The 13,241-nt window shown below is 50.4% G+C and overlaps 1 protein-coding gene across 3 annotated transcripts in view; it reads right to left on the bottom strand.

Moving 5' to 3' along the window:
* Positions 1-3,875: 3,875 nt before the first annotated feature.
* LOC122370436 (pre-piRNA 3'-exonuclease trimmer-like) overlaps positions 3,876-13,241 on the bottom strand; it is a 33,328-nt gene continuing 23,962 nt past the window's right edge. For all 3 annotated transcript variants that reach the window (XM_043346069.1, XM_043346071.1, XM_043346070.1), the window contains exons 13-14: positions 4,652-4,750; positions 3,876-4,126 (exon numbers count right to left, since the gene is read on the bottom strand). In XM_043346069.1, coding sequence (XP_043202004.1) covers positions 4,066-4,126; positions 4,652-4,750 — 160 coding nt within the window. In that variant the 3' untranslated portion in view covers positions 3,876-4,065. The remainder of the gene's footprint in view (positions 4,127-4,651; positions 4,751-13,241) is intronic.

Here is a 13,241-nt window from a genome sequence, read left to right as displayed (position 1 = left end):
TGATCTATTACCAAGGACTCTTCCGCATGACCATTTACACTGTAACAAAATACGGTGACAGGCTGGTTCAGCTGGCGCATTTTCGGCGGAGGAGTCGGTGCGACTGGTTCCTCTGCGGCTGACCTGTCGATCTGTTGACATTGGCAGGGCGGCGGTCACTAATTCTGTTCGGTGACACCCCACCCCGCTCTCGGCAACAGCCGGCCGCAGTGAGAGGCCGCAGCTCGGGACAGATCAGACCGAGATCGATAGATGCAGACCATCCGCGGCCGCCGACAGGCCATCAGCGGCGCACCACTGATATCGCGGCACCGGCGCGCCAAAACGAACCAGTCGCACGGCGGCGCGCCAAAACTGACCGTCATCGGCGCACGGCAGCGCATCAAAAATGATCGCCACTATCATACTTGTTCACATATAAAGCAGTGCTGATCATAGTGTAAAACTGATCATAGTGTAGGTAAAACGAGGTGCCGCAGTTTGTAACGAAATTACACCAGGTTAAATTCAAATGTGAGAAAAGTTAGTAAAAAATGCTACTTCATAGGTAGTTCTGTTAACCCTATTAGTGGCAGGCTCCTGGCTACCCCCTATTAGTGGCAGGGGGGGCTGTTTACGACCCCCCTTGATATCTCGTGATCTAACGGGCCGATTTTCAAAATTCAAACGGCATTCGATTTCGCTCAACGTGATCTACATTTCTAAAAAATAAAAATTAAAAAATGTCAATAGGGGGGTAGAGGGGGGGGGGGTAAAAACGGGCAAATTGCAGATACATTTTAGCCTGTTTATCACGGCCAGGTTTCTGAACCAATCTTAACGCAACTTTTGCCGATCGATAGAGAATGAACCAGGAATTCACATGGATCCTAAAAATATGCATTTTCAAAAATCATAGGCGGATACAGATCATTGAGATTGGGGGTACACAAAAAGTATAGTAAATAAGGTTTTTGTTGGTAGGGGAGAGCGGGGTGAGTTGTATCATGTCCAAGTTGTATCAGGGCGAATTGTGCCAAACTTATCCAATGGATGGCGCTCGCGACACGACCAGCCGACGAGGTTTTCCGGGCGCCATCTTTCCCTGTTCTGTCTTGTGGCTGAGTGGACGCGTCTCGAGGTGAGAGCCGATTTTATGTTTTTTTAATGTCATTCTAAAAAAATAAGTTGCAAGAAAATGTGTGTTCTGGGCATTTAGATGTGCACGAATTTGAAAGATCTCCGTAGCGGTGGTGAGGGTAGGTTCTAAGGCTGCGTGAGTGAAAACGGATTTCTCCAGCTGTCCGCTGTTTTTTTAGTACGAGGATGTTTTTTTCCAAGATGGCGGCTAGGTACATGTTGTATCAGAGCCGGGTGGGGTATGTTGTAACATGTATGTATGTATGTATGTATGGGTATGTTGCTTTTGATCGCGAAAGCTAAGCCCTGGCTCGCGTTTGTAGGTAGCTAGTCAATGCTCGTTCCATTCCGGCACAATGTGTTGGCTTCTTTGCTCTTAACGGGCCACTTTTGCGTCTAGTCTGTTGATGTTTCGTTCGGATTGCATTGACCTAAGTTTGGTCTAATAAAGTGAAGCCTTTGAGCATACCTATACATTGTATTAACCCCATTTAATGTTGTTGTTATGTTCAAAACCAATAGGAAGCACACTCCCTGAAACGTGAAATAGTGATACAAATTACCCCACCATGTGATACAACTCACCCAAGCCATGGGGCAAGTTGTATCAAAAACATTGTTCTATTCGGGAGACCGTAGAAGAAAAACTGGTAGAGGTAGCAGAAAAGTTACTTTGCACAAAAAAGCAGAAGAATCAAGGAAGGGGATAGTATGGAAATAATGAGTTTATCACGGATAGTTACGAGGTTATGGGTCTCGGAGTAAAAACTGATACAACCCACCCCACTCTCCCCTACTGTTTCTAAAAAGGGTGGTAATGGTCTTGTTATGTTATATTTTTCTTATGAGAGAACGCCTAAAATTGTATTGGTAATGCATAGGCGGTGTCAGGGCACCTATGTTGGGAGGTAAAACATAACCCCCCTTTTTGGACGCCTGGATCCGCCTATTATAGCAAAAACGTGTCAAAAGAGGATGCACAATAACTGTATATGTTATCACATGATACCTTTTATTCACTGTTCGTAAAACTGGTGCAGCATCGTGATCTTCGCCCAAATGACTCGCTTCACGAATAGGACCCCCCAATTCCCAGTGCTCTGGAGCCGCCCCTGGTAAAGTTATGAACTTGAAATTTTCAGGGAATGTGCCCAATTTAGTTTTAGGAAAAGTCAGAAAATTTCAGCATCGTAGCTTCAGCGGTTTCGGAGATATTCCCGAAAAACCTGAGGGGTGGATAAAAACAACCCCCCCTGCCACTAATAGGGTTAATGGAGGACAGTTTTGGCAAAAGCAAACATTTAAAAAGCGAACTTTGGATTTTATTTTAATTCGATAAGAGTCAAAGTAGTTTTTTTCTCCAGTTGACGGTCATCTTGGCAAACACACACTATTCGAAGCATGTAACTGAAACGAAAAAGCGATACTTCACCATGAAGGCATAGCTACACTGCTAAAATCCTTCCTAAGAGCTATACTGCCCCTGATACCCGTACATTGTATCTCTCATGACACCTCACTCATTTACTTATCTTCACAATAAATAAAGCTGACCTACTAAGCCATCACCTGGCTGCTCGGCGCTCTTCCGAGGGGCCGATAAATCGCCAGGGACGACACAGCGCTGGCCATGAGTCATGTCGCGGCCTGGTCCACGTCTATTCCCGAGCGGAGCGGCTGGCAGCGGCCGCCTGGATGGGTCGCTGCCAGTAATATGTCCCTGTGCCAAGTTCAACCCAGCTGTGACCTCGGCTCGGCGGGCCTGGACAGAACGCTCCAGGCCGGTTCAGGGGACCGCGGCCCTGCGGCAGGCTCCCGAGGCCCAGCGGGGACCAGAGAGTCAACCCAGTGCGCCCGACGAGAGACCCAGGTGTCCAGAGCGAGTCTGAAGCATGAATGTGAACAGTATGAAAGGGCGAATGTGAACATGCGTGTGCTAATCATTCTGAATGAAAATGGAGTTGAGTAAAAAGGCCAATCCAAAGTCATTTGCACGGTTTCAAAGGTTACTAAAACCAGAGAGAAAAGTCATGTTCAAGAGAGAAAACAATGCAATACGCGTCTTTTGCGCACCCCACTTCCAAGCGGTCTCCCTATGACCAAATCACGACTCGAGAGGGGAGCTCTGGCAAACGATCACGAGACCACCGCGTGGAGAACTACTTCAAACAACACATCGTGCATGCCACGGGCGGTCCACGACTCCACACAAAACTCCCGGGGAGTCGGAGAGGAGGCAGGGTGGCCGCTGACGACTGACACTTCCCAGAAATGCACCATTCTTTCGACGAAGAATGGCTCAGGTTTAAGCAGAAACTGTGTGTCTGTATCGGTAGGTATGTTCTATTTGATCTTTACCATTCAGTGTTGAATGATTTTCGATAAGAGAAACGTGGGATCCAATACGATATCTTGGAATGGCTTAGCGCGACCGTAAAACGTAGTTTCCTTCAGGTACATACTTGTATGTCATTTCCGTAAGGACCAACACAAGTAAAAACAAAAACAAGCATATTGAAAGTTGAGTCGCCTGTGCTTACGAACATGGTAAATTTACGACCTAGCTAGTTGATAGATGACTAAGGAAACCCTGAATTATATCTAGTCGGATATTTGTGGGCGGTGCACCGCTGGAACCCAACCAACGCATTAGAAAATAAAACATCAACAAATCAGGCCATAACTTTCAAATTGAGTCTTATTTTTCAAGATGCTACGTGAAGAAAAACTAACCACTCTTCAGGAAAGACACATAACAAGGTAACGTCGTATATTTTTCATACAAATACCACAATATCACAGTCAGGTGCATTGGTCAGCAGCCGATACAAGACATTGCACCACCCAAACAACCGACGTAAGTCCATAAAAAAAAACAACCAGCGCACAGAGGTCGTCATGCACTGCATTGTGACGTCATCATTGGCCGAGATCTGCTGTCGGAGATCACTTCCGCAGCTGTACGAGCAGGAATGCGGCGCCCAGACCGCTGACGAGCACACTGGACCTGTTCAGGGGACGAGTCACACCGTGAGGTTAGCTACTGGGCGCAGTCGAGCCGGCTCCTGATTGGGTATCAGCGGCTGACGAGGCTAATACCATGGAATGAGAGAGTAGTGGTATATGGGCCGGTCTCTGAAGCTCAGGCTGGCTCTCAGCAACGATCTAGGGCTTTAGGATGTGCTATAGTGTTGGAAGGAAGAAACATAATTTAATGGTAAAACAAGGCTCAGAGGCAGCACATCGTAACAATACTGGCTAGGATTGTCGCATTGAATTACCACCAACTGAACAAACAAATATTTCACCCATAAAATACATAAAGTATGGTTAATGGTTATGTAACATACAAGTCTGCTTATTTCTGTTTACATTTAGGTATTCAGCAAAGATTGTAATAGAATTCAAGTAAAGCCCCTGGAAATTACATAATAACTGAATCCTAAGTTTTGTGACGTGAGAAAACATAAGCTATTCTGACGGAATAAAAAAATCGCAATCCCGTTAACCCTAAAACGAGGATGTTTCTCACCAGAGTAGAGTTCTGACTAGAGGAGAGTGTTTCAGTACATTGTACTGCGCGATTGAGTAGCGTTTGTCCTTCTTGAACACCCGCATTACGTCCTTGGCACTGCAATACACAGAAACATCAGGAATGTCAAATCGGAACGAATAACAATGACGAAGGGCGACATCGTTTTACCACTTTGATTAGTTAGCGAGGTAGGAGTTTTCATGTAGAAAACAATGAATGTATGTCTATTGCCCATGCCAACAATCTAGGAGTAGGAACTAGGCTGTTTCGTCCTCTAAGTCTCATTTAATTCATCATCGATACAGACTTTCGCATACAACTGAAAACGAACATGCACAAAACTGAAACTGCAGTGGTGTGCCGATCGTATGCGTTAAACGTTAAGAAAAATGACTCATAAAACACATCAAACATTTATGCAGCACAAAGCTACAATCACAGAATCACAACCCACAAGCAATTAAGCGATGGTTCCAATTCGTTGAACGTGTCTCTCCTCTAAACAGCGACTAATGACTGCAGATCGATCCGGTCTGCGGCCGGGTGAGATCAGAATCCCGACTCGCCGCTGTGCGGGCCATTGACACAGCGGCCCTGTGTACGCCGGCGGGACTATTTCCACCCGGACCTGAGGGCATCACGGCTGGGAGTCGCTTTATTGTGACTTTTCCGTAAACCTGGCGCCAAATGTTTGTAAAAAGCTGCTTACGCCACCGAAGGGCGGCCGGCTGCGCGCAGAAACCGCACAAACTTGGCTGTGTTCCACGCTTGGGTGGGTTAGCAGTGCGTTTGTCGGACCCGTGCGTGAAACACGGGTAGCACAGCCGCCGAGGCGCCCGGCGACCACCGGGTGTGCGTGCCTCCTGACCTACTTGGTGCCCATACCGGCACGCACATTCCCAGGTGGAGACACAAGACGGGTGTTCAACAAAACAGGTGCTGCGAATGAGCGACAGTGCGCAAACACATGCCGAACGAATGGGAGGATCGCATAGGCTCAGTGGCGCCCAATTTGCAGCCCACTTGGCTCCCAGCAGGCAGCCCAGAGCCGTGACCATGAAAACGTAACACCTGGCTAAAAATACAGCCCCTGTCGCCCACGACTGACGGCGAAGAAAAACGGCCTGAGGCGGCGCCGCGGGCGACGGCAGACGACCCGCGGCGGCGCCGGAACCCGATCGCGGTGCATTCCCGACGCTCGGCCGTCGGCTCGTTACTCGTCGGCGCGGCCGTCGCTGGCCGACGTCCAGGCGTCGTCTCCGACGCCGACCGCCGTCCGGCCGGCGGTGACGGCTGCGACGCTGACGTGCCGTCGGGGGAAACATCCTGCAGCTGAACAGATCGTCTTTCGTCTGCTCCGGCCGCGGCCCGCGCGGCTGGCACCGCTGACCCTGGCCGGCCGGCCAGCGGCTAAGAAAAGCTGCGTCTCCGGGCGCGGCCGCCGTCCACCCCAGTCGGGGCGCACCGGTTCTCCAGATGACATCCCTGCTGATGTGGCACGCAGCGTCGGCGTGACCGCACAAATGGGCCTCAGGCGGTCCGCCCACCGCGCCCGGTGTCAGGACATTACTAGCGGACGTGCATCACCATGAAAACGTGTCATGCGTCGTCTGCCTCTGGCGTACAAGCACGGATGTCTTTGATGTAGATAGCAGAAAAACCACTAAAGACGCATTCAGCTTTTCGCATGCGAATGTGCAACAACTACATACAATTTCTACTAAAATTTGATAACGGGTAGCAGAACTCGAATAAAACAATAATCTCTGCACTACAGCCAGGGTAAAGGAAATTTTAACGTCCTTCCATCTTCCCTTGACGCCCATGCGTCAGATTACATAACCGCCGGCCCCGGGAGGTCTAGTGGTTTGCCACGCATCTCCTGACGGCGCGGTGGCCTCGCCAGCTGGCAGCGTCCGTCCGCCGTCATCGGCGCCACCGCCAAAGCGATGGATGGCACGACATTCGAGCAGAGGCCGTCACCTAGCGCCGCCGGGACGGAATGGCCCAGCGCGGCCGACACCGTCACCGCCGCCGCCGCCGCCGCCACATGGGAGACACGTGAGCGCGTAGGAACAGCGGCGGCGGCGTGCCCGTATTTGGCACCGGGCGACCCAGTGAGGTCGCGGATCCACCGGACGGGATAGGGGCGTCAGAAACACGGAACGATAGGCAAAGGTGGCCGAGCGAATCATTACAATCGTCAGTCGCCACGACAAAAGAGAAATGTTTAAGTGAAAGATTGCTGAGAAAAGATTACGTGAAGAAGACAGATCATTGCTTGATGATATCTCATTTCATTTAACCTCTAAATGGCAGTTTCTAAATCATATTAACTTTATAGTTCTAGTCAAGTAACTTTATATCCCAGTATAACTACTTCTGGTCAGATGAACAATTTCAGAATAAATGAATGAATAAAAGAAAACAAATTAAATAAGAGAACGAAGCCAGGCTTTGAAATGGCCCACAAGCGCAGCACACCGGACACCTTGTTCGACGTCCGCGCCAGCCAGTAGTCTCCGTGGTCATGTGAGGAAGTCTTTGAGGTTGGACGGAGGCCGGGGCCAACTCGACGTTCCAGGGGGCCCCGGAGGGTTCGGCTCGGCAGTCACAGGTCGGTCACAGAGACCGGTTAATGACCGTCTGCCAGTTTGACCGGGTTGACCTGGGTGTGCCGAGGAATAAGATCACAATGGACTGGACCACAGCCAGAACGGTCATCTCAAAACATCCAGTACCGACCTCAGCTCCATGACAGCTGTAAGCCGAAAGAGAGCTGCGACGATACAAAGACAACAGTCTCTTTCTTCTGCAAGCCCTTACAAAGCAATGCAAAGGTGTTGAGGACTTGACTTCTCAACGGCGTCTATCTTTCTTCGGGTCAGCTAGCGCGTCCACAACGGCTTGACTGCAGAACGAATCCTCAACCCTTCATCCACAGCGCACGTCCCCAAACCAGCATTCATCAGGCGCACACCCGGATGACTCAATCACCGGTCACCATGCAATGAAGCGAGCACGACCCGTCAGATGACCTTCACCGTCGGACGGTCCATGGCCGTGGAATGCCTCTGAAGCTCTGGTACGGTCACAGCACCGTGTCGAAACGAGACAAGGTTGGCCGGTCGTCCGGCCGGGCGGCGGCCAAAAATTCGGCAATATTGTGCCGCTGAGTACCGGAGGAAAGTGGTGAACGGTGCCAAACGACGGAGCGAGCGGGTATATAAGAGGCAGGGTGAGCGGGTTAGTCACACGGGGAGCGAAACGGGTATATAGGAGGCAGGGCCGTGACCAGCTGGCCAGACGGGAAGTGTAGCGGGCGCATATGCAGGAGGCAGGGTGACCGCCGACCGGGTTAGTCATAAGCCACGGAGCGGAACAGAGAACAGCATGGCCACACAAAACCCTGTAGCATACTGGCTACGAGGAGATGAAAATGGTGAACAAAGCGACTAGACTGTGTGAACATTTAGGCAGACTGATATTTTATAGGGAAGATGAATTTGGAACTCATAAACTGTAGTGTAAGCGCTGATGACCTGAATCCTGGACTGCAAACGAAATTTCTAGATTCATTTCATGCATGATGGAAACTTATCAGTCGTGTTTTTGGGTATTGAGTCACACTCGCATCTCAGCCTTCAGTAGCTTCAGATCAAAACGAGTTGCAGCTTTCTTCTGCTACCTATGTGCATGGAAAGCCGCAAAAAATACAACATGGGCACAGCTCATGTTGGGTCTCCTTGCACCCCGGAGATAAAGTTAGCCACAGCAACTTAAGTCAAGCTACTAGGTTGAATAGGAAAATGTCACATCCCACTTATGTCGAGCTGCACTTGAAGAAGTTACACAGCCTAGTTTTGCAACTTTCAGGGTTGGAACTTTGCTAAGTTGCCAGAAAAATAAAAATCAGACCTACGGGGAAAGGGCGTGAAAACGAGAAGACAAGAAAGAACGCATAGTTTTTCAATATCACTAATCTTAGGGATAACATAAAGCGACTCACTAGCACCTTCACCTGTCAAAAAGATCGGCAAAATCCTTTACCTTATGGAAACGAATCCATGTCCTATACACACCTTTCAAACAAAGTCCAAGCCGCTTCTCCGAACCTACCCAGTACCCATTCTCTCGCAGAACAACCCCACCGCGTCCTCCTGTGACCTTCAGAGGCCCGGGTCGCCCCGTCGCGGACAGAGAGCAGTCGACGGGCGCAGACGGCTGCAGGTGCCAGGTCGACCGGTCGTGTCACCGACCGTCCCCATCCAGCCCGTGTCGCCGGTGCAACAACAAACCCGCTGTTTAATTGGCGACGATAAGCCGCCGGCGCCGCGCTGCCAAAGTCGTCTGCGAAGCGGCCGGCCCGAGCCAGGCGGCCACCGATCGGGACTCTGGCAGCGGGCGGACCCTGCAGAAGCCGGCCGAGTGGTGCTAAATTTCCGACCTGCGACAGCTGGCACGTCGGCCAACTCGGATGCCGACACAGATGAGAGTCTGGTCAGGTTGTGATGCCGCCGAGTTTTGGCCGCGGGGCAGTGTATGCCCCAAGAGACACAGCAGACACAAATCGACTCAGCTATTTGGACAGGACCTCAGACAAGGCGACTTTCGGAGGGTCGGGTTTCACCTGAGCTCCGCAGTTGACGACAGTCTCTGACCAGTAGCCGGGTCGCTGCATTCCGGTGGGGTCAGAGGACCGATCAAACACCGGCCAACGAGGCAGCCCCTCACAGACAGGACAGGAGCTGCAGGCGGGGTCCTCCGGCGGACGGACGGACGCGGCCCGTGCCAGCGGCCGCCGGCCGCCGGAGGCAGTAATTCGCGCAGACGCTGCGATTTATGATGGGGCTCATGCTGGGAAATGGCCGTAGCGCTCTCCAGACTCCTGCGCCGGCGGCAGAGCGTCCCGGCCCGCTGCCAGGTCGACGGAGGGAAGGGTATGCGGGGAGGGAATTATTAGTACAGGTGCAGTTTTGATAAATATTAGTCTTCGGTCTCGCCGGATTGGTCAGTGGTCATGGGGCTGTAATCCAATCACCAGCAGCGCACCAATGTGACAAGAGATGATAAGAAATGCCACATTTTCTACTCCGCCTTCTTTATAGGTCATATATGCCGCTAAACTCGTCTGACATAACGAGTCCAATCACTGACTTCTTGCGCTCCCTGTCGACCCCAATGACCCATCACCACTTACACCATAGAGCCGAGCTGACGGCGGCGTCAAAATCGGACGTTTTTCGTCATTTAACGCTGACACGGCGCGTTCGGTCGGACACCGTCCTAGCGACCGTCGAATTCCGTCGTCGGACAGCAGTCAGATGAGCTGAGGGAAAGGCGGTTGGCCTGGTCACCGTCTGAAATGTCCTCCACGGTTTCCCGAGCGACAGAAAATCGCCATAACATTTAACCACGACGACCAATGCGGCGGGGACCGCTCAGATAGGTGTCTCGCTCCTGGCGCTGGGCAGCCGGGCCGGTTGTTTCACGGATACTTCACACCGCAAAGACGACTGATGGATGAGCGCGAAAGCAGCAAAATGGCCGACAGACGGTCGACCCTGACCTGAGGGCGACGCCAAGCCAGCCGGCGAAAAATAGGCACCGGAATGTCAGCGATCCCTCACGGCGCTGGCAGAAAGGATGTAAAGATGAATAAGAGTGACAGGGGAAATGCGTGAGGAAAGGTGAGTGAAGTGCAATAGCCATTGGCATTGAAGTGCACTGTGTGGCACTGAGGCAATCATTGCAAAGCTGAAAACCTCAATTGACGTTATTAAACATTTGCATTTTCAAATAAATCTGCATTATTCACTTTTGATAATAACTTTAGCATGAGTTTGATTTGAGCTGAATTATAAAAGCTTCCACCTTGAACATAGCTAGAAAATTAAAGCCAAAAAATTCACCAACGTGCCATGACGTGATAAGACTACATATATGTGTTCAATGAATAAATTTTTAACCAGACATTCATTCACCTTTCACAAGTAGCTCTACACACCCTGAAGCTAAGAGATCGCTTCATTCTGGACATCGAATTGCAACAAGCTCACAGAATCATAGCAGAAGGACCACAATACGTCGGGAGCTGTGTCAGCGAACACGAGGCGTCGGGCCACTATCCGCTCCGGCAGTCACCAAGCTTTCCTGGCAGGTAGACTGTGCCGCACCACGGCCCTGTCGTGCGGGACAGCCTACAGCAGAAGCGTTCAGAAGCGGCAGGGTGGGCGCTAAACCGAGCCGTACCCTCTTCCCCGGAATAATAGGATGTTGTCAATTGTCATGATTACTGCGATGTAACTACTAACTAATGCCTCATAGCATTGATATAAAATAAATCGAGGAAAAAATTCACACCAGCCAGCAAATTTTACCAAAATAATGGTGCTATATCACTATAAAGGCACAATGATAACTTGAGAAGTCGACTCTCGTCAACGCACACATCTCTATACGACACTAACCCATCCAACTCTTCACTCCAAATTCAGCGCGGTCGCCCCTCCCACCGACTCCCCTGGCTCTCTGACAGCCCCTGCTCGTCGATCCAGGCGCGCGCCGCGACGGTCCAGGTCGGCGTGTCGAGCGGCGTCGACAGGTGGGCGGGTCGGACGGTCGTCGATGACAGTGGCGGCCCGCCAGCCGGCACCGGCGCCGGTGACGGGCGGCGCCGCTCCATTGTGACTAATTGGCGTCCCGGGACCGTGAACCCTGTCGTTAGCTCCGCCCACCGGCCGATCGATTTAGAACGGCGGAAAATCTGTCTCAGGGACTGCGCGCCTGCCGTTTACAATATTTAAATCATGTTGGCTGTTCGTTTTAGTTCAACGAAAAAAAAAACTGGGAAACATTCATAGAAAATTAAGAAGTGGAAGGAAGCCAACGCAAATAAGAGCACACAATATTACACGATATTCTTTACCTAATTGCAAGCCACTTTGTAAACAATAAACCAGCATTGCTTGGCAGGCTATCCATATTATGATCGAAAGAGCATATTCGAGCCATGACTGCCTAAAAATAACGGAGGCAACTTGATCCCATGTCATGATCTTCACGCGGCAGATAAGGGGAGTAAAAGTACCCAATAAGAACAAATAAAAAAGCAAGTCATAATGGCAATCCATAAGACAAATAAAAAATCACGAAGGCTTCCTGCAGTTGGCCAAATATGAAGTTTGCAGAGTAGCATCTAGGCTTTTATTTGCCCAGCATTGATTATTCAAATAGCTGCCGAAAGATCACAGTCGAGAGTCATTCATCACCGCTATCACCACGAACACCTCTGCAAGGTCCAAAACCCTACACGAGACCCCTCGATATGTCTCCTACCCAGAGCGGAGCGTTTCCGACCGACCCGACTGACCGGTGACAGGTGACACGGACCGGTCACAGTGCCAACTGGGTCATCCTGCAATCGTCAGGGACCGCCGGGGACAGGGGAGGGCTCCCGGCCGGGGAGGGGCCCGCCCTGTCAGACGCGGTGCCAGGGTCCGCCCCGCTGTCAGCCGCCCTGAGTCGGCTGTTCGGAGACGAGTCCCCAGGTCAGGTGCCAGGGGCGGTGCCCGTATTGTCAGACCACACTGTCAACTGTCAGGGGAGGTATGGATGGTCCACCACAGGTAGAAATGTACCGCCAGCACAAACCACATTTTGTATAAAGGCGGGAAAAGTCTTTTGTAAACTACTTTTTCAGAGGAAGTATGGGTGCCATTAAAGGGACTATCCCACCTTTAACATGGGGTTTGAGTTGAGATAGCCAAGTTTGCGGCGAGGTTCAGAAACCACTATCTATCTAGGTTGCAACCCCCGCGGCCTCTTGGTGTTGAAGAAATTCGTTCCCTTCATTTGAAAATGGGCCTTGTACAAGGCCCTATCTTCAACATGGAGCGACCGTTAGTGTGACGTCACCTCGTTTAGTCATTCTGATTTAAATGGGTTTGTTCGTTGAAAAATCGCTTAAAACTTGGTCTGAACTTTGTTGTGGTGCCTACAGAGTAAAAAGAATCAGCTTTATGACAGTAATGTGGCCTGGGGAAGGAGGTAATTTTGGGCTGTGACGTCACATATTTGAAAGTTTGTGTTTGGAATATGGGAAGCCTAAGATGTTTAATGAAAAATAAATGCCAGAACCGTGTTCCTGGTCATCCAATCTATAAAGTCGGGCACAATTTAACTGGTTTTAACAACATTTTAGAAGGTGGGATAGTCCCTTTAACTTGTGGACAATGGTAACAAGTCTGAAGTCGCAACAGTCTGTTCTGTGCTATCGTGTGTGGAAAGTAGCTTGTCTATCAACGCAACGCATTTGTGTTATTTGTCGTTATACTGTTCAAACTTTCTCAATAAATGTAGGTACTAAGGCCATTCGTCATTTACGTTACGGGGTAATTAGGTTAGATGGCAAAAAAAGTTGGTGTTCGCTAACACCTCAACGTTTTCTGTCGCTCAACAAATAACCGTCGGTGTGTCTGGGAATGGGTTGACTTTAGGCGGCATTGGTGTCAAGATAGCTAATCCCATCCACCACATAACCCCCGTCAAAACTGTTTGAACGTCACCTCATATCAGTCACCAGACA

Source organism: Amphibalanus amphitrite, unplaced genomic scaffold, assembly GCF_019059575.1.
Source record: "Amphibalanus amphitrite isolate SeventyFive unplaced genomic scaffold, NRLGWU_Aamphi_draft 001131F_arrow, whole genome shotgun sequence".
In the NCBI taxonomy this organism is placed as follows: Eukaryota; Metazoa; Arthropoda; class Thecostraca; order Balanomorpha; family Balanidae; genus Amphibalanus; species Amphibalanus amphitrite.
Note: the sequence above shows the minus strand (reverse complement) of the source record. Positions and strands in the feature narration are given on the sequence as shown.